General features: G+C 48.1%; 2 protein-coding genes across 4 annotated transcripts; one reads left to right on the top strand and one right to left on the bottom strand.

Moving 5' to 3' along the window:
- Window positions 1-1,202: 1,202 nt before the first annotated feature.
- Window positions 1,203-5,545, bottom strand: LOC309577700 (uncharacterized protein). Its single transcript, XM_082289880.1, has 5 exons — window positions 3,643-5,545; window positions 3,245-3,295; window positions 2,749-2,853; window positions 2,238-2,275; window positions 1,203-1,931 (listed from the first exon to the last, which is right to left on the bottom strand). Exons 1-5 carry the CDS (start codon window positions 3,836-3,838, stop codon window positions 1,743-1,745), a joined length of 579 nt encoding a protein of 192 aa, XP_082146006.1. The 5' UTR covers window positions 3,839-5,545; the 3' UTR covers window positions 1,203-1,742.
- A 1,898-nt stretch (window positions 5,546-7,443) lies between these two features.
- GFOD2 (Gfo/Idh/MocA-like oxidoreductase domain containing 2) lies at window positions 7,444-19,861 on the top strand. 3 transcript variants are annotated; one of them, XM_082290219.1, is made up of 4 exons: window positions 12,251-12,411; window positions 12,605-12,948; window positions 17,603-18,415; window positions 19,128-19,861. In XM_082290219.1, the coding sequence occupies exons 2-4, from the start codon at window positions 12,690-12,692 to the stop codon at window positions 19,148-19,150; spliced, it is 1,095 nt and encodes a 364-aa protein (XP_082146345.1). In that variant the 5' UTR covers window positions 12,251-12,411; window positions 12,605-12,689; the 3' UTR covers window positions 19,151-19,861. The 3 variants fall into 3 exon arrangements, with proteins under 3 accessions (XP_082146344.1, XP_082146345.1, XP_082146343.1); XM_082290218.1 differs by lacking the exon at window positions 12,251-12,411 and adding an exon at window positions 7,444-7,569 and having other exon boundaries at window positions 17,603-19,861; XM_082290217.1 differs by having other exon boundaries at window positions 17,603-19,861.
- Window positions 19,862-20,937: the final 1,076 nt, after the last annotated feature.

Genomic DNA, 20,937 nt, shown 5'->3' with positions numbered 1-20,937 from the left:
GAGAACCTGGCCCATGACAGATACACTTCTCACCTTACAGGATATTAGTACTAAACCAAAATCTATCTTGTCTGTCCTATTGACCAGCAGGCAACTACTTCACTCTATCAATATTGTTATCAGGAAAAGGCCAATTAGAGCTGTCCCTGAACTGCAGCTGGACTGCACACCAGTGACCCTCCTCTTGGGCTGGGAGCCCTCTCAAAATTAGAAATACCTTACCTGAGATGAAGAGAACCCTTCCTTATCCAAGGTGGAGAGATCCCTCACCTATGACAGATCCTCATTAAGTCACTGATAGCTTGCTGAACATATACTATGGAACATTACTAACCCATGTAGTTACTCCAAATTATAATAAACTTAGTATGGATAATTCATTAAGCATAAAGCATTGTCCAAGTCTGAGAATAAGACTGGACTGAGCTGCACTGTGGTGCCAGAAGAGGTTTGAAAAGCAGGAGGGTCCACTCAAACTTATAACCCAGTGGGAGGGTCCTCCTTATTCTTCCTGTCTACAATTCCCACATTGAATCATTCTAACTCAATGATCAATTTTCAAGGTTAGCCCCTCCATACATTCTCATTTGTTTAGCTAATTGAACTTAGAAATCCAGTGGGTGCTCTGTCAACCCTTACTGACAGTCCCCCACTTTACTCTGATCTGTTTTCATTCTACTCACTCTAGGATTCTCAAAGTCCATCTCCACACCATCTCAAGGTGTTCCTCACTGCTTCCATACTATGATCCCATTCTGTGTCAGCCATTGGCCATGGTTTTCCCCCAGCTGCTTCTTCCCCTTCTTTGATTACACTCCTGGATTTTATACACTTGTGTAGGGCAAACACCACTTCAAATAATGGTTAGACATCTGCCCAAGTTGGATCATATGCTCTGAGAATAATCCAGAAGATCTGGACTACCTTTTTGGGGTCATCTCTGAACCTGAGCATCTGTTGTGGCTGTAACACTAAATCATCAGAGCTATGCGGTGGTTTCAAACCCAGCAGGAAAATTAACTCCACTCAAGCTGCCCCTCTTCCCCCATCCTCTTCCAACAGCAGAGGAAATACCAGCAGAGACTACAAGTGGGAATCACATTTTTACTGAAAAACTCACAATAAACACAACAGTATCAATAAAAGAGGGCACAAAAGAGAGTGCTCACCACCAAACAAGCAAAAACACCTAACCACTCCCAGTACAAAGTAGATCCATGTGCATCACTGCAGCAGCACCTCTGGGAAGCAAGAAATGCTTTTCCATCCTTTCCCCTTGTGTTTCAAGTGAGTGAAACAGAGCAAGGTCAACACACATCACAGGAGGTGCCTGCACCAGAGAAAATCCAGAAAATTCCTCCAGGATTTCTCATGGCCATGCCACCCAGCACATCCAGGACCAAGCTCTTCCTGAACACCATGTTGGCCACACAGTGCACAGTGTCATTCCTGAAACACGGAGCAAGTAGCTAGAGGAGCCTCTGTCAGTGACAGGAGACACTGAAAAGAGTTGCTGAGGCTTGGCAGTGCTTGGAGCTGCAGAAGGCAAGGGGAAAATGGGCTCAAGAGCCCTGTCCTCACCATGAGACATGGCTTCTTCCAGGGGAACATAAAGCAGGGTTGTGCAGCCACTTGGGGTAATAGGTGGCTTTGGTCACCAAGATTGCACTGCTGTATGAGCTAACACCTAGTTTTTGAGGAGGATGACCCCAACAGGTGGACAACAAGCTGCTCACCCTCCCTCATTCGCCCTCTTCCTTGGGGGAGACATCCACCTCTGTGCTGGCAGCACTGCCATCCCCACTACTCTGCTTCTGTTGTGATGGCTTGATCTCAGTGTAAATGACATTGGAGGAAGCAGATCCTGTCCCCTTGTTTCTAAAGTTCAGGTTGGCATAGGTCAGGTCTGCAGTCCCTGTCACCGGGGCCACCTGCAGGGAGAGAGCAATGAGTAGAGCCTTGGCTTTTCTTTCTGTGTCTTCCCTGCTAATATTTTTCCACTGGCACAACTCTTTGTGCTGCCCAAGCATTACCCAGCTTGCTCAGAAATGCCACCTACTCAAACACTCATAAGCCCTTATTTAACAGGAATTAATAAGTGTTTAGAACCATGTTTTCAGAAAGCAAAGCTGATTTTACTGTGAAATCCTTTAAGTGGGTATTCAACAGCCAAAGCTTTTTTTGACAGGGAGGAGGAAGCAATAGGTGCAAAGCTGTCCCTGGCTTACCATACTGACCTGATTCCCCTTCACCACTTCCCCACTCATGAGCTCTCCTGAAAAAGGAAACCTAGTTTAAACACAGTAGTCAAAACAATGACAATGATCATTATTTTAAATTAAGAAAACAATGAAAGAATAAAGCCAACATCTGCATTGGTCCTGCTTTTGTTGCAGGAGAGGATGCGGCACTGTGGCTCTGTGGTTCTGAAGATAGCCAAAGGGCTGGAGGGATTGGAAAGGCCTTAAAAGCCCTTGGAGGGGCTGGAGGAGAGCCCTGAGATTAACACTTCTGGATATGCAAGACCTGTTTCAATCACACAACAGGTTGTGTCATAACCAGACTCCCACCAGCAACTGGCCAGAAGGAAGGGAGAGGGGTGAACCTTCTCACCATGCTGGGACAGCTTGTTCAGGAGGACAGACTTATGAAGGGAACACAGAGTGAGCAGGAGCAGTAGGATGTCAAAGATGGACATCTCCCAAGCCTGGCTCTGTCCAGACCAACAGTTGAGGAAGAAATGCCAACCTGCTCTGTTCCTTCTGCACTGCCACAGCAGGAAGCCAATTACTGGCATGTAAAGGAGCGTCCCGACTGCAAAGCCAAAGAGGATGCACAGGAGGAGGTTGAGTCCTGCACACAAAACATCACAGAGGCACTTGTGAGCCACCATCCCCCCATGCAGGGATACATGCTGCCATTGCCTTCTTCATGGCAGGATTAGATTCTTCCAAGACTTGGGCTTCCAGACCCTGAACCACCCACAGCATCAGGGTGCTGACAAAATCCTGTGGGGAACGGTCTCCAAACTCATCCCAACTCAACCAGGGGGTAGTTGGAACATCAGAGCCCCTTCCCAGCATCAGAGCCTCTGATCCACTGGTGCCTAGCCCAGTCTGGCAGTCAGTCCCACCCACTCATGGGAAAACATCTGGATGTTTTCCCCCTTACTGCTCCTCCCTCTTTTTCCCTGAGGACTCCTCCTGGCCCCCACTCTAGCAGTCAGGGGACTGTGGGGATGTACCTGTCCAGATCTTCTCTGTGACATCGGTCTGAGATTCTGCAGAGCCACAGCCTGAAAGGCAGAAACATGAGAGAGAGATTGTCCAGAGGCAGAGAACACCCTGCACCCTGCTCTGCTTTGGAGTAGGAGCCTTGAACCCACAGTCTGGGCTGTCCTGCTCCTGCCACCATAGCTCCAGCCATGGCAGCTGGAGTATACAGCAGGTCCTATTTCAAGGAACCAATGGCCCAGAAGCTCCATGGTGGGATCTGCCAAAAGGTGCCTTGCTGGGTTGGCTCCTCCAGTTCTTGGGATGGTTTCAGGGGAAACAACGCATGGAGGAACCAGAAAAGCACTGGATATAGCATCCTTCTCTGCCCACTCATCTCCCCCATGAACACGGACCAACGGCCACTTACTGAGAACTGCTGCTTGTGTGCTGTTTCCAGTGTCTGTCGAGTTTGGTCTTGTGATGAAGACCCTACACATACAGATTCCTGTGTGGGCTGTACTCATGTTTGAGCTGGTGAAATTCATACAGTTCTCTCCTGGAACCACAATGTTGGTTTGATTCTTCACCTCCAGACATTTAAGTTTGTACCTATTCACCTGCATTGTGAGATTCTCCAAACAAATCTCGAACGGCACAGTGGTGCCTGGCTCTTCCAGCTCACGGAGTGTTCCTGGAAGAAACAAAACCAGAAGTGATAGCAGAAATATTTATGATCTTTCAGGGTCATGTCCCAAGTGTCACTCATGAAAGACAAGGTGAAGTGACTGTCCTTTCCTGCACCAGCTGATGATCTCTTCCAAATCTGACTGCTAAGCATTCCTCAGCACTCAACACTGAAATGTTGCGTGTTGACTAGTGCCACTGGACACTGTGCAGTGCACAAACTTTTCTGTGTCTCAGGAAGGACTGAAAACGTGAGGATCAGGGGGCAGGCACCTCTTCCTCCTGTGACACAGGCACCCAAGCAGGCAGTGCCTCAGGCTCCACCATTTCATGGAGCATGAGGTGGGACTGAGGGATTGGCAGTGGAGAATGGTCAGGCCTAGAGAAGCAAAGAAAATATAGTAGACAGATCCCTGCAGCCTCTCTGGCTTCATCCCACCCCCTAATGCTCACTCTGGAGTACTTCAGAATCACTGCTGAATCTCTGAGCTGAATTCATCTTCACATGTTCTCAGCTGAGTCCTCCCTCTCTCACCTCTCTTCAGTCCTTTCTTTCCACTCCAAGGGGTGTTAGAGGACTTCTGTCCCTTACCACCCTTGCTCAGTTCAGAACATCTGTTCTGGGATGTGTTGTGCTCTCCATCCTGCGTATGTACGTTCCTGCACGTGCTTTGTTCATGCTGGCAAAGATGAGCTGGGCCAGATGATTTTTCTTCTCCACATCATTCTGCTGTTTTCCATTGTTTCAGGTGACATTAAACCACTTCACCTCCCTGGCAGGGCTGCTCAAGTCTGCCTGGGGCAGACACTGCAAGATGAGATCTAACCCTACCAACACATTAACTGTGGCTGAAATCTGGTGAGCAAGTCCTGCTGGAAAAAAACCCCTATAAACAGTTGGTTTTGGGTTAAGGAATATCCACATCTGCCATGTGAAGCTGACCCCTTCTGCAATAATCAGGCTTATAAGCGTTCCTGTTTCCTTCCCCCCTGACTGTTTTCTCTCCCTGCTGCTGAAGGCGAAGCTGGTTTGAAGCCCCCTCAAGCTCACAGCCTGTGTGTGCACAGTTGCAAGGGGGACCCCTCTGCAAGGCACATGGCAAGGTGCTGGCACAGAAGACGGGCTAAACGATGCAGGAGGAGAGGAAAAGGCAGCAGCAGGCACTTCCCACACCTTCTGCAGGCATAAGCAAAGAGGGAAGAGCTCAGAGCAGAGGCAAGGGCACCGGGGGACTCACCAACTGGCAGCCAGGTAAGGAGCAGCAGGGGCAGAAAGGTGTTGGTTAGCCAGAGCTCCATGCTTCCCAACAGCCTACTGGTGACCATGCTGGGTGCCTGGTGGGATCGGTCGGGAGCCTCCGTCCCTGCCTGCAGCGTGGGGGTCACTGCTCAGCCAAGGGGAGCTGAAGCCTTGCTGGGACCTCGCCCCTTCGCCACTGGGCCAGGCAGTTCCCTCTGTGTTCACAGACTTCCCCTCTCTTCCCCTTCTCTTGCCTCAGCCCAATTCTTATCTCCTCTCTTCTCTGTTTCCTCCTCCGGTTTCATCCTGACCACACATTCTTGGCCCCAAGACCCAAGTAATGCATGCAGGAGCTGCTGATGGCCATTTCCCACTACTCTAGGGTCCAGTTCAGCAGCTGCCTGCCGCTTCCCCAGTTTTCTACAGCACCACCTCCCCACACCACCCCAGTCTGTTTTACACCGGGGAATGGACCCCTTGGAGGAAGCAGTGCTGCTGTCACAGCGGGGGTGGGGTGATGTCCACACCCACCTGGTGATCGGGTGTGCTCGCTGAGCTCAGGTGGGAACCCACACACCCTGCCAGCCCCCAGGGACCTGCGGTTTGACATGGGGATGGGCTTGATCTGAGTGTTCTGGTTGTGGGATGTACACGGCCCTGCAGAGCCCTGCCCCCTGCTCTGGCCACGAGTACCCAGATCCCAGCTCCAGCCCAGCCCCTGTGTTCCCCTGCCACCTCAGGCATGAGGGACACTAGGACAGGAACATCCACCAGGCCAGACACAGCTTGTGGCACCCCTGCCACAAAAGGGACATGGGCAGCAGGTGCAGGTGCAGGGTCGCTCTGTCTCCCCAGCTTCTGCGGGTGCAATCTCTGCTGCTCCCCACTGCCTGCCACTGCTTTTCCTCTTTGTGTTCAGAGCAAAACCTCCTCCCATCTGCCATTTCCTCCCCTTTAGCTTCTATCAGCATCCACAGTAACCACCCTCCACACCGTGCTGGGCACACACAGCCCAGCCACACGTGTCTCCAGAAGAAAGAGTGTTCACTGGAGCTCTTCTCCACCAGCCAGTGCAACCTCCTGGCTGAAGCTGAGGTCTCATCTGCAAACCAACCCACATGAGGAAACAGCAACACCAGCATAATATTTGCCGATAAGAGGGTACCAGATCCACAGGAATGACAAGCAAGAGGTTCTGTGTTCCTCTTGCTCTCCCCTCTGGACCTCTTCATCTCTTCCCATGCTCTTTCTGATGTTCACTTCCTCTCTGCATTCAAGTCATCTCCACTCATCTCACAATTGCATAATGATGTGTACTTGTTTGCTTCCTTCCCTTTGATTTCTATTCTGGTTCTCACGTTTCCTGGCACTGATGAAGCCAAGACCTTCTCCAGCAGGAAGTGCCTTCCCAGTCTTCCCAGCTGTGGTGCTGGGGGAACTAAAGGTTAATGTCTTGCCTTCTGCTGACTCCACAGAACTCCTCTCCTATCAGAGTCTCTTCCAGCTTCACAGCAACATTCCATGGTGTTCTCTGCCAAGGAGAAAGGAGAGCAGGAAATAACAATGCTGCTGTTAATAGCACACAGGGTGCCCCATCAGGAGCAGCTATACCAGGCACTATACAGTGTCCACAGCAACAGCTGTCCATGGCTGCAGAGCTCCTCAGGAGCTCCCCACTCCCTTGAAGTGAACGAGGAAAATACAGAACGTGCCACCACGGTCTTCCTCTCCCAACTGCTGGGAGCCGGCCAGGAGCCTCCCGTGTGATGCTGGGGAGGATGAGGAGCAGTGTGAGAAGAGCTGTCCTCAGTCGGCCCGTGGTGGCTTTACAGAGGCTCCTCCTTGGGTGCTCTGCCCTCTGCAGGGTCGCCAAAAGCCATCCTGCCCTCCGCCTGAATCTCACAGCCCTGTGGGGCTGACGGGGCTCGCAAGCACATTGATCTGAGGTCCCTGAGCCCTCACGGAGCTAGGCATGGAAGAGTACGGTGACACCGAGCAGGATGTGGCTGCAGAGACTGGAGGTATCCCGGGCTCCCTGGGGCAGAGCATCGTCACAAGGCGGCCGCCCTGAGACCCCGATACGGGCACAGCCCGAGAGCCCGGAGCCCCTCACCTTAGCGCTGACCGCGGCGATGACGCGGCCCCGAGCTGATCTCTCATTGGCTGCTGTCTCTGTCCGTCACACCAAGTCCCGCCTCTCCGCCCATCTCCTGCCGTAGGATTGGGCGTCCCTCACGCGGCGCGTGAAGCCCCCTGGGCGCCGCCATGGCTGTGGCCGCTGCCCGGCGGAGGGGCGGTGCGGCGCTGGGCTGCCGCGCATGCGCGGGCCGGGCAGGGGCGCCGCCCCGGGAGCGCGCGGCCGCCTCGGGAGCGCGCCCGGCCCGAGGATGCACCAGGCGGGGAGAAGCCCGGCGGCCCGGCCGGGCACAGGTGAGGGTGGCTCGGACCTCCCGAGTCCCCTGGGCTCCTCCGCTGTTCCGGAGCCGCAGGGCGGCGATGGCGGCGCGGCCCTGCCAGAGGGCGCGGGGCCGGGAGCGGCTGGGAAGGGGCCGGGGGTACCAGCTCCGTGTGGGCCGGTGGGGTGGGGTGAGGTGAGGTGAGGTGAGGTGGGGCCTGTCCCGTCCAGACCCCTGAAGGGGTAGGTCAGGTGAGGTGAGGCGAGGTGACCCCTGCCCTGTTCCAGAGGTGAGGCGAGGTCAGATGAGCTCTGTCCCGTCCAGCCCTGTGAAGAACCCGCACACGACGAGCAGCTGCCCGAGCCCCGCACCTCCGGGCAGCACAGAGCATCGTGGGCCATGCCAGAGGCATCCCTGGGGCAGCCATGGCCATGCCATGAGCTTTGCATGAAAGCCGGTTTGGTTTCCAGGATTTTCCAACTGCTCCTGTCTCCGGCACGGTCCTCATTGCCACCTTCGACCTCGGGTGGCACCTGTGGGAAGTGTGCCTAGAACGGGGCCTTTGCTGCTGTACATGCAGACCAGGAAGGACAGAATGCTGTGCTGGGCTTGTCTCGAGGTGTGGTGGGAGTTCCTTGAAGCTGTGGACTCGTGGGTTATCACACAACCCGCTGGCACTGAATCAAAAGCATGTTTAGTAAAGAAAGCACGTCAGTTTTGACATCAACATGTGAACCATTTCGTACAGAGCCTCAGGTATATTCATGCCAGAGGGCAGAAGTGCTTGCTGGTGTGCTCCTCCACCATGTACCTCATCTTGGAACCCAGATGGAACTTTTTAGAATAAGTTGGAGAGTGTGAAAAGCTTTCTCTTTATGCAGAGCCAGTGCTACCCTGGCCAGTACCTTTCTGGACATAGGCTGTTACTCTTTCACTATCTTTGGCCATCTGTAATGGTCTACAGCAGTTTCTGGGCCCTGTGATCTTTGACTGTACTATTTAATTTTTGAGACTTCTGCCTTTGGAGCTCCCAGACTGCTTCAACATGGAAGTGAACGGGATCCTTTAGGAACCGTCAGGTTTTTCATTGCATTGGGTCACAAAACTACTTGTTGCTATGTGTATCAAGAGTCAAAAAGCTCCTTTCAGTGACTGGGATGGGACTTCAAACTCACTGTGAAATTCAGCAAGAATTGAGGTGTTTTGTGGCCACCAAAAAAGGAATGGTAGAGCTCTTAAGTGGTTCTGCTGGAAAATTTTAGTCAGAATGATGTTGCAAAATTGATTATTTCATCTCTGTTAGATTGATTTTTATCACCTGACATGCAAGGTATCTGTGGCAGTCTAGTTTCAGTTGCCCATAAAAGCTCTGCCTTTTGGGTGTTCCAGGGGAGGGTTCTCATTAAAGTATTCATTCCAGTGTTTGACCACTGGAGAGGTTGATGCACTAGGACTTTAATTGGCTTTTAAAAGGCTTTTCATGATTTTTGTAACTAATTTGCTGAGGCTTGTTTGAAGGTTTGAGGCTTGGTGGGTTCTAAAGTAAATATGTAGAAATTGAACCTAATTCTAAGCTGGTGCTGGTAGCAGTTTCTTTCTCAGAGCTGTTTCCGTGCTCTGCTGAATCCAATTGCGTGTAGTTTTCAGTTCGGTGCTAGATGTGACTTCTGTGCATTCAGTGAGCCTCAGTGGATAGACAAGAGTCTCTCTTCTCTCCTGTAAATGACAAATGTCTGCATTGTCTCATGGCAAGGGCACTTCACAACTTAAAAAAGTCTGCTGCAAGGAACCACCTCCTTCAGATTGTTTTGATCCTGCCTTCTCTGAGCTCCATTTGATGTGCTCTTGTGTGGTGAAGGACAGTGAAAATTTCGGTTTTCTCCATCCTAAGCCACACTTGACTTTATTACCTGTGATGTCTCTTCCAAATCGAGGAATCTTTCCTTGCTTAGGTCTTCCTTTTCAGAAGATTTTGATCCTTTTGATCACCTCTGCAACACTTGCAGTTCTGTTCCCTCCCCACTTAGAGGAGAAGTACCAGATGTGCACATAGCGCTCCAGACGATGGTGCTCTGGGGACTTACGTGGTGGCACAGTGCTGTTCTTTTGGGATGTCTGTTCGTTCTTCCTAAACTGTTAATTACAGCTGCCTCTCCTCAGCAGTGCCTTGTTCAGACACAGAGGGTTTAGGCTGTTTCCTCAGGGTGGCCTGGGCTGGAATCCCTCATCTGCCAGGAGTGTGTCTGCAGTGTGCGTGTGAAGGGTGGAGTACCCATGTGTACCCCTTTTTTGAAGCTCCCATTATGGGTTTTTCAGCATCTGCTCCAGTTCTGCTTGTGCCCCGTGTGCTCTGTGACTTGCCCTGTGTAATGATTGTCTTTTTGCTGCCCTTCAGCATCCACATCCATCCTGCTGCACCTGCCCTGCCAAACCAGGACTTCCCAGTTGGTGAAAGTCTGCTGGGGGAAGAGGAGGCTGCAGGTGGCTCTCAGGGGAGGGCAGAGAAGCATGTCTTCTGCTCAGGGCCACTCTGCAGAGCTTGGTGGCTGCAATATTTGGGGGTCTCCAGCCCTGTGGGGCCCTTTGAGCCGTGTCTCCATACCCAGAGAACTGGGGCTGCCTTGCTGGAAGTCATTGCTGGAGCTGGGTTGGCCACTTCTTGATTTGTGGTGGTACTAGTGGTGAGCTGGTGACCTGAAGTTCTTGCCGCATCAGAAGCTGGTGCGTGGTACTTAATCACTAGATTTTGTAGGTTTGTGCCATAGGTCTTAGTGATACCAGTGTAGAAGTATGCTATGTTTTAGGATAAGTGAGTTTAAAATTAATTACACCTGACTGAGATTTTTTTAAAGATACAGTTGGATGGAAAACAGGAGAGAGTAACACTTAAAATGAGCAATTGTTAGAGAAATCAGCTTGTCTGAGTCTCTTGTTGCACATGCTGTGGTGTGCATTCTTAGAGCATTTTCAATGAATTCAAGCTTTTCTAAACTGTTGTGGTGTTGTGTAATTTGGACATCGTTGAGCACGTCTGTGTGATCTGGTGCAAGCAGGCACACACTCACCTGGTCTCTGTTCCACCTCACTTTGTGTCCCTTCAAATGAAGATGATGCTCTTTCTGCTGTAAGAATTTTTAATTCTTCCAGATCATAAACTGCCAAACAGATTTGTGGGGACTTCAGGAGTTATGCTTGCTGTCCATCCAGTTGCAAAATTTTATTTTTGTTTGTGTGATTTATATAAAGCAAGCCTGGGTACAAGCCATCCTCCTTGCCAGTATCCCAGGATCCCACCCCTTTATGTAGACTAGTAAATATTTTCAAGATCCTTTTGTCACTGCTAAATGTTGGAAAAAAAGGAGTTTATGCCAATGAACTTTGTTCATCCTTATAAAGAATGACAGTGACAGTATCACTGCAAATGCTGCATCACACAGAATAAGGAAAAACATACTGAATTATTTAAGTAAATAATTCATAAGCTGTTTAATAGCATCTGTAAGTATTTGTGCATTTTGGAAGATAAATATTCTCAAGCATTTCTGTTTTCTAGTTTAGTGTCTGTACTACAAAAATACTTGGGAATTCAGTCAGGGTTCAGTTTTATAACAGGTGCTGGGCAGTGTAGGCACCCCCAGACTAATGAGATGCTGATTACAAACAAGCACTTGCACTGGCAGTAGTTTCACTTCTGTGCTGGTACTGCCCAGAGCTGTGTCAGGATTTGCTTTCATGTGTTGTAACTTAATGTGAGTATCTTGGGATGGGGAGATGAGTAGCACTCTCTTTCTGAAGCAGGCCATGATTCTTGCTGGTCATAGATGTCTTTTCCAAAGGTGTTGATCTGGTGCAGGTACCAGTTCTCTTTTAAAATATGACCTTTGCTTTTTCTTTGTAAGCTTCTAACAAAAACTGAACTCATCATGTTTTTCTCTCTAAAAAAAATAATTCAAACAAGGTCAAGTGGGCGTAGTAGATGACAACTCAGAAAGGCACAGAACAAAAGCTGGATCATAGGTTTCTGTGGTGTCAGAGGTTGAGGAGACTTCTGATGTCTCTCCTTGAAGTTGGTGCTAAGCAAATGCTAATGGCAGTTTGGCCAGTTGTGAACAGCAGCTGTGCTAAGGCAGACTGGCAGGTACGGATTGAAGGAATTGATTTACCAGGAAATACTTGAAAGAACAAAAGGAGTGTGCCTTGACCAAATGTTTGTGTGTAGGGATTATAATAATTCTGTGCAAACCCTGCATTCCTGGAGGTTAAGTGGCATAGGCAGAAGGAGATATTTTTGACTGTCCTGAGCTAAGTAAAGCTTTCTACTACCCACAGTGGACACAGAGGAGCGCCCTTTTCCTTTCGGAAAGCAGCTTTCTGCATATTTAAACACTGGCATTTTGTCTCCTTGTAGCCTTCTCCTCCCCAGGCAAAAAAAAGCTCACTGAATCCAGGCTTTCCCCCCAGGACATATTTTCTAAATGTTCTCTGGACTGACTTATCTATTTGCCATAAAATTATTAAGGTCCAAGTAGTTGTTTTCAGTTTGTGTATTTAATTTGGAAGAAAGATTTATGTGCCCCAAAGCATGTCTATTATTTCCAGCTATTTCAATTGGTCTAATAAAAGATATTACCTCATCTCACAAACCTTTATCTCATTTGGGGACTTACATCATCACAAATAGAGCAGCACTGCTTTTACTGCCGGTGTGACAGACTCTGTGTCCTGTCCTCTTGGTGCTTCCTGTCACTCCCAGTTTGTGCCTCTCTCTGTCTGGTTTGTCCTGCATTCTTGTGTGTATTTCTGTCCCCATGTGCTGAGTTTTGAAGCTGAGGAGATGACTTTGTCAAGCTGCTTTCTTACCATTCTTCTGCAACAGGTTTGTTAGACTTGTCCCTTAATATGGTATCTCTACAGATGGCAGCAGCTTTTGGGGGTTTTGGTTTTTGTCATTAGGATGTTTGAGAATGTTGAAAGCCATGAGAAGGACTGAAGGTAGCATTCAGGATAGATGTGTTTGATACCGTAATGTGCCTTTTGTTGATAATGACTTACAACTTTTCACATTTTAGGAAGTGTGGATGGAACACCAAGCTGAGGAGCTGAACATTTTATTGAAGGCCTGTGTGTAGACCCTGATGCTTGAATGAATGAAGAATGAAAATGCTCCCTGGAGTGGGTGTGTTTGGAACTGGTAGTGCTGCCCGGGTCCTGGTACCCTTGCTGAGGGCAGAAGGCTTCTCCATTGAGGCTCTTTGGGGGAAGACTGAAGAGGAAGCCAAACAGCTGGCAGAGGAAATGAACATCTCCTTCTACACGAGTCGGACTGACGATGTCTTGCTGCATCAGGACGTAGATTTGGTTTGCATCAACATCCCTCCACCACTAACTCGGCAAATCGCTGTGAAGGCTCTAGGTACCTTTTTATCCTTGCAGTTGGACCAAAAATCCGTAGCTTGTTGGCAGACTGAAATTTGGAGCTGTTATCCCAGCACAATTCTGATTGCACCAAAGGGCAAATGCAGTGCTAGAAGTTTCATGTGGCATTTGTGAGAAAAGTTACCTGGGGTTTTTTTTGTAAAAATACTGTTTATAATTGCTTATAGCTCTGCTTGAACCAATTGGGCTAAAATATCTCGTTCTGTTCAGACTGAACTTATGGTAGGGAGTTTATAATAAAAATCAGCTGTATCAGAGATAATAATGAGAGGGTAAAATGGAAATTAAAAATACCCAAAGCAACCAAAAAAAACAACAACCCAACCCCAAACAAAACAACTTGAATTGTTTAATTAATTTCAAATTTTCTGTACTAGAAAACAGATTTGCCTGGAAGGGGAGGGTTGTTCAGCTCTGATTTGTTTTCCCCACAAGTAAAATCAAACTTGGAACTTGAAAGCCTTTGAAAAAATATTTTTATGCACTCAGTAGAATCTTGTGAATTAGGATCTAAGAGATGCTGTTTTAGCTGTGACCCTGACCACTCCTGGGACATCCATGGCCATAGCAGGCTGCTGTGATCCCGGGTGGAGGAATCCTACTACGTGACACAGGAGGGCAGATGTTGGGGACAGCAGGAGGAATCCAGCTAGATGAGAAAGAAGGGATGACACCCCTTGGTGTCTGACTGGTTGGGCAGGGAGATGGGAGCCAACTGCCCGGGCATCCTGACATTTCTTAATTCCCCAGCATGACTTTGTAGTGTTAATGTCCTCTCCTGTAGTGCAGCGTGGGTGTCGGTTTGCGTGTAATTCTGTAAATAACAAGGGTGATATTTTTACTGTGTTTACAGGAGATACACAAGTTAATTTTAGGACAGGTAATCTCAGACCATGTGAGCCAGGGTGGTTTGTTGTTCCTCTTTGCTCTATGGTAATTTCTTTTGGAAGTAAACAAGTCCCTGCACAAACATTTGCAATGCCACTTAGATATGCAGAGACAGATTTCAGGCTTTTTTTTCCTTTTCTTTTTAGGTTGTTAGATTTGTTTGTTTACCTCATTAGAGTACTGTCCTTTGAATTTTAAGGTATTCTGATTTTTAAATATTTGAACTGTAAGTTAGAATTTATCTCTTCAAATATGCTAAAAGCTCCTTAGAGCACTTGTTAGGTAATATGCATTTTGCTAGGTCTTGCAGCTCTTGATGATCAAGTGGGCTAAAAAAGAGAGGATTGAATCTTCTTTGGTGAATTATTAACTAAAAGGGTTTGGGATCCCTTCATGGAAGGCTGGGAACCCATAAGATGGCATTGTCCAGAGGAGGAAAAGGAGTAAAGCTGGTTCAGAAGTACAGAGGTTGTATGTATGCTTGAATGCAAATTTAGGAAGTGGAAGGCTGAAAAAGCCAGGGAAATGGATGGATGTAGCAGGAAAAGGTAACAATCACTTCCTCTGTCCTGAGATGTTTTGATCTGCAAACTGACGCAGACATCTCAGTGTGATACTGACCTTGCCTTTCAGATTTCCAGGTTCATTGCAGTGGTATTTGTAAGTCTGCTGCTCAGTATGTTGTGACTTATTTAAAGCCATTGTTGGGTGGTTTCCTGTGCCTGAATGTTCAGAAGGAACACAGAACCAGGGTAGAGCCAACTTCTTTGGAAGTTGGGGTTGATACAGTGATGGTTATAATCAGAGAATTATTGGCTGCGAATTGTTTATAACAGATCGGTGTTTACTCACCAAGAGACTGGGCTTTAGGAAATGTCAGATGTGGTGCAGTAATAATAGTCTTGTGTGTTGTGTTTTGTTGGGTTTGGTTTGTTTGTTTTAAAGTGCTGACACTTTTATTACTTATTTTTCTACATTTTTCTACTTTTTTTTAAATTGTGCTTTCATTTTTGTTCCTGGCAAAGAGGAGAAAGAGACCCAGTTTTTCTATGTGGTGCAGTTTCTTTGCCTAAGTTTCTTACTGACAGACATCCACGAACAAGCCTGGGGACAAAGCAGTGACAAATGGTTTGAGTTCATGAACCAGACAGAACAGATCAAAGCCCAGGGGATAGTTCACATTAAAATGAGTGTAATCTTATTGTTTATCTCCACAACAGGCGAAGCAAGAAGCTCTCCTTAAATTTGTGCTTCTTTTGATCTCAGAGGAACTAAATAAATTTCACCCAATGCCTGTGTTGTGGTTGATGTCCCACAGTTAAATGCACCCATCCATGCGTTCGTGTCTCCTGGCTGGTGAGGGCCTCAGCTGAAAATTTTGCAGCTGTGGTTTAGGAAAACAATATGGTACAAAGTTCAGGTTATTCATTACCAAAACAATAGTAGCAATCCCAGGGATGTAAGTTGCACTACCTTGGAAAACAAAAGGCATGGCCATTACTTTTGTAAGGGACCTTGTAGCCATCTCTGACTTGGCCCTTGTCCTTGCTTCATGGCCATCTCTGTGAGCTTGGGAACAGCTGGAGGGATGTTCGACTGATGGCAACAGCAGGATTATCCCAGAACTGTTATGGTGTTCCCAGGTCTCCATCCTGGCACTCCAGCAGTGCACGGTGGGCTGCTGAGCTGTCAGTGTGCTGCACTGGCTGCCACCGCAAAAAAAGGCATCAACCAGTTTTAGCTCCTCAAGAGGCCCAGCCTGGGCTGCCACAACAGGCACAGCACTGAGCAAGGGCGAGGCTGGGCAGCAGAGCAAGGACAGCCCGGTGTGAGGAGCCGCCTGGCGTGACACGGCTGTCCCCAGGCTTGGCTCTCTCTGCTCTCAGTCCCCCCTGCAGGGACCCAGGGCTGTGTGGGTGGGGGAGCAGCAGCAGCAGAGCACTGGCTGCAGAGCTGTACCCTGGGTGTACATGGAGCGAGAGTCACTTCGGTTTTCTGCAAGCTTTGAGGCTGCGGATCGGCTCGGGATGCTGTGAGCATCCTTTTGCTTTTTCTGGTGGTGTTTTACTGTAACCTGGCTTGGAGACAAGTGCCATGTAAACAAGGCAGATAAACTGGGACTGAGGCAGCTGCAGATGCTTGTCCAGGTGCTTCAGCTAGCCCTGCAAAGTACTGAACCGAGTGCTGTGCCTCACCTTGGCAGCAGGACTGGGGACAGGGGAGTTAGAAATGGTCCCTGAAATGGGGGGGTTACCAATGGACAGCCAGGGTGTCTACTGGGAGTTTGACCTTACCCTTTGTTCATTAAAGCTGCTGTAGACTCGTATCGATTTAGGGGATTTCTCACTTGTAGTCTTGTCATTTTCTGACCGGATTTCGCTTGTGTCTATTAGTAGAGGTCCTGGGTCTGCTGTAGGCGTCCTGTGGCTGAGCTGGGCACGGCAATGTGTCACGGGAGCGCGCTGGCCCCTGAAGGTTCCTGAAGGGCTGGCTGGGTGCAGCCGGGAGGGGGAGCACGGAGAGCGGGAGCCGCAGTGGGGAATCTGCCTTCCCTCGTGTGCCGGGGACAGACTCAGGGGCCTGTGCTGGTACCTTCTCTCCAGGAGTCGATGAAAAGCTGTTCTGAGCAGGGAGCACAGTCTGCTCTGGCTAAGGAGGAACTTTCAGACAGGTGCCTACCACCGTGTGCAGTGATTCCTGCAATTCTTGGGCAGAAACTGTGGTGTGCCATGACGGACCTTCAGGTCTGATATCACCAGTTAGTGTCCGTAACAACCATGTTAGGAATAACATGGTTATTACACTGAAAAATGTTTAGGTAAGTATTTGATCAGAACAGATGTGAAATAGGAAAAAAACAGGAAAACTAGAGCCTTGCCATGAGAAGGGGAATACTAGAAAAGCTCCAAATGTAAGAATTGGTTAAAACTTGTATTGTTGTGCTCTTTTGTATTACTTTATTTCTGCTTTAAAGTTAGGGGGGGAAAAAAGGATTATTGACTGCCCCGATTCATTTGGGCTGAGCACGATGTAAAGTGCATCAGTAGCAATAAAAGTTCGGTGGGTCGGCTTGGGGGTGCAGCTCCTGTCACAAAGTAACTCAGTCACTTTTTGTCTGATTGTACAAGCAGGCTGTATGTGCAGATCAAAATTATTTGCTTTCTGATTAGAAATGGTTGTTTTAAAACAGTCCACTTGCCAAAACATTAGTTCTAATTGTTGTGTTCAGTGCTCAGAATCTGTATGTCTTTTATATATAAGTAACTTGTATGTCCCATTTCTAGTAATTAATTAAAAATAATAAATTTATAGTGATGGTGAAATACAAAGTGAAAATCAAATCTCCCCTTCCCTCACCACTTCCCTGCAGGGTACATGACTTTTTTTTTTTTTCTCCTCTGGCTATACAGGTATTTAAATAATTTTGTAACTATAGCACTCATATTGTGTCTTGTTTTGATGCCATGTGATGCCATTTGAACATTTCTCTTTCATGATGTAAAAATCCTCTGTTTATCTGGAGCCTCCCTCTGTGAGACTTTGTCAGCTCTGCAACTGGAGCATCTTGGAAACAGCGTTGAGTCTTGCTTGGCATTCCTATTTTAGTTCCCAGACCTTTACCTTAGAAATTGCAGCACAAAAGCCCAACTCTTAAAAACACCACTTCTTGAGAGCCTTTGGGGCATCTGAGCATGTTTTGTTCATGTGTGCTAAATACTGTATTTTTTTAATTTGTGCTGCAGGGATAGGGAAGAACGTGCTGTGTGAGAAAGCTGCTACCTCTGTGGATGCCTTCAGGATGGTCACAGCTGCCAGGTATTACCCCAAGCTGATGAGCATCGTTGGCAATGTTCTCCGCTTCCTGCCCGCCTTTGTGAAGATGAAGCAGCTGATAGAGGAGCACTACGTGGGCAACGTCATCATCTGCGACGTGCGAGTCTACGGGGGAAGCCTCCTCAGCCACCAGTACAACTGGATCTGTGACGAGCTCATGGGAGGGGGTGGGCTGCACACGATGGGCACCTACATCATCGACCTCCTGACTCACCTCACCAGCAGGAGGGCAGAGAAGGTGCACGGTTTGCTCAAGACTTTTGTGAAGCAGAACACGGCCATCAGCGGGATCCGCCACGTCACCAGCGATGACTTCTGCGTCTTCCAGATGCTCATGAGCGACGGTGTCTGTTGCACTGTGACTCTCAACTTCAACATGCCCGGGTCGTTCATCCATGAGGTCATGATTGTGGGGTCTGCTGGTCGCCTCATAGCTCGTGGGACAGACTTGTATGGGCAGAAGAACACTGCGCTCCAGGAAGAACTACTGTTTACAGACTCTCTGCCTGTCAACAAGGGCCTTCTGGATAAGGGCTTTAAAGACATCCCTCTGCTTTACCTGAAAGGAATGGTGTACATGGTGCAAGCCCTGCGGCAGTCTTTCCAAGACCAGGAAGACCGTCGGACATGGGATCATAAACCTGTGTCTATGGCAGCCTCTTTTGAGGATGGTCTGTACATGCAGAGTGTGGTAGAGGCCATCAAGAAATCAAGTAGGTCAGGTGAGTGGGAGACTGTGGAGGTGATGAATGAGGAACCAGATGCCAACCAGAACCTCTGTGAGGCACTTCAAAGAAATAACTTATGAACTTTCCTACCTTGGAAAATAGGACAATAAACACTTCTGGCTGTAATGTAAAAAAAACCCTGTTTTTAAGATATGTAGATTCTTATTTAATAGCCTGAGTTTCTTGGTTTTTTTAAACATGTAAAATATGTTCTGATAGGAACAGTTCTGGTTTAAATTGTTTAAAGAGTTTTAAATGTTTCTGTTTTTTGCAAACATTTAATTTTTATCTTGGAGACTGGTAGGAAAACTTGAATTGCCCTTTGCACTTGCAGTAGCTGAAGTGAATCGTGGGATCTCTGCCATTGTGTGGCTTGGAAATGGGACACAACTCCCGTTGCACAGGTTGCTGATTTAACCATGAGAGCATGTAGAGCAAGATCAGGGAGTATCTGTTTTTCAGATGCCTTTTTCTTCTCTCTTGGAGACTGATTTACGTTTTAATCCTCAGTTTGTAAAATTTTATGAAAGAGTTTAGTGATGTAACAGGTCTCTAAACTCCTATAGGACAAAAAGTAGAAGGAATGGATTAAAGTTAGTAACATAAGGATCAGCCTTTTGGCTTCCTGTAAGTGTCTTTCAAATTCATTCAAACTGGTGTTTTATTTAAATGATACTATAATTCTCTGTTGTTGGTGTCTTGGCAGGAAAATCTTCTGGAAGTCTGTGATGCATTGAGCTATTCTTCCATATCTGTAGACATTATTCCTTCTACTGAAGAGGCTGCCTGCATCCAGCAGCTGTTTTTCCATAAGCTCTGTGCCTGTCAGTTGTGTTTACTGCCTGGCAGCACCGGTGCCGTGCCTGTGGGGCCACATTCTCATTTCTGTGACTGTTAATAAATAAATGCCTCCCAGGGTCACGGGATTGCCACAGTTTCGTGGGTAACAAAGTTGTACAGCGGTAACCTTTCAGGGACCTGAAAGTGGAAGGAAGGAGGTATTTCCTACCTCTTGCAGCTCTCTTAACCCGTTGGCTGGGTAACTGTCACACTACACACATCCTGATAGTTGAGAGAACAGAGACTGAACTGCCATGGGTAAATGTGCTCCTGATCTCAAACACTGGCTATTAACCCTCTGGCCCAGCCCACCCTCACGCTCTCCTGTAGCTGGTGTCCAGTGGAGAGGTTTGTTGGCAGATGATGGGGTGGAAGTTCATTCCTTTTGAGAAATGTTTCTCTCTGAGGCAGGTATGTGGAAAGGATAGTCTAATTTTACTACATTTGTTTTGTGTACTTGAAAGCTTTTTTTTTAAATGTATTTCCCACTAAATTGTAACCCTGTGTATTTATGTATATTAACATGCACGCTGCTGTTTCATAAGCTGGACCTTCCTGAAAAGTATCATGTTTTCTACAGAAATAAAAAGTTGTGTTTGATGAGGGAATTCTCTCTGCAGCTGTGTGCTTGTGTTTGAGTTGGTCAAGATAAAACCATCCTAATAAAAGTGAACAGGAGACTCGGAGCTGGCACTCAGTATCTGGTGAGCCCTTCCCTACTCATTATAGAAGTTGCCAGAAGACACCAAGTAAGAAGCAAAATCCCTGCAGTACTGATGGGACCGCTTTCCTTGTTTGGTGTGTAAATTAGGTATTCACCTTTGGATATTTACTTTCCAGACTCTGTCAGAAACAAGTCTACTGCTGTGCTGTTTTAAAGGGTGGGAGTGTGGCTGCTTTTGTGCTCTGTGCAATCTTATCTCTACTGTGAGCTGTGTGAAGGTAGTGAAGGGAAAGGTTCTTCACCCAGAAGGTGGTTGGGCACTGGAATAGGCTCTCCAGGGAAGTGGTCGTGGCCCCAAGCTTGCCAGAGTTCAAGAAGAATTTGGACAATGCTCTGAGAGGCACAGGATGGGATTCTTGGACTTGTCCTGTGCAGGGCCAGAAGTTGTACTCGATCCTGCCATAGGTGTGAGCATCTAATATTATGTGGAGTGTGTGTGCTATGTAAAATGGATGAGATAATGTGTCCTGAGCTGACCTGGAAGTCACCACCTTCATTCAGATAGAAGAGCTCTGACTGTTTTCATGCCAGTTTGGGGCCTGTTTTGAAGCTGTCCTTCTGGAGCTGAGAACCTTCCTTTGTGCCTTTGTCACTAAGTTTGTATTGGGCAGAAAAAATCTGAAGTGCAGCTCCTTCTCTAGGAGAAGAAGGAAGCACAAAACATCTCTAGGTGATCCCAGTGAAGGAAGGAGGGTGCCGAGACTCCTGGGTGCGAAGGAGACATGCCCGCAGATTTGTGCGGAGACGTGAAAGGGGCCTCTCGTGGGCTGGCTACAGCCTGAAGCTGCCCTGCACAGGCACAGCGGGATGGTGACCGCAGGAGCGCTCCTTTGGGCGAGGCACATCCCAGCCGTGAAGCCTGGATTCTCCCGTGCAATCCCTGTGTGTTTATCGCAGATGTTGTGCAGTAGGGACCGGGGCCGGCCCAGGGGTCAGTGCCCCCCGCGTGCTG

Source organism: Coloeus monedula (assembly GCF_965178545.1).
Source record: "Coloeus monedula genome assembly, chromosome: 13".
NCBI lineage: Eukaryota > Metazoa > Chordata > Aves > Passeriformes > Corvidae > Coloeus > Coloeus monedula.
Note: the sequence above shows the minus strand (reverse complement) of the source record. Positions and strands in the feature narration are given on the sequence as shown.

Coding starts and splice junctions, on each gene's coding strand:
- LOC309577700 (XM_082289880.1), bottom strand. CDS start 3,838: ATGCAGGTGAATAGGTACAAACTTAAATGTCTGGAGGTGAAGAATCAA. Junction 3,296..3,642: donor CACACAAGCAGCAGTTCTCA/GTAAGTGGCCGT, acceptor TCTGCCTTTCAG/GCTGTGGCTCTGCAGAATCT. Junction 2,854..3,244: donor CACAGAGAAGATCTGGACAG/GTACATCCCCAC, acceptor TTTTGTGTGCAG/GACTCAACCTCCTCCTGTGC.
- GFOD2 (XM_082290218.1), top strand. CDS start 12,690: ATGAAAATGCTCCCTGGAGTGGGTGTGTTTGGAACTGGTAGTGCTGCC. Junction 12,949..17,602: donor AATCGCTGTGAAGGCTCTAG/GTACCTTTTTAT, acceptor TTTGTGCTGCAG/GGATAGGGAAGAACGTGCTG.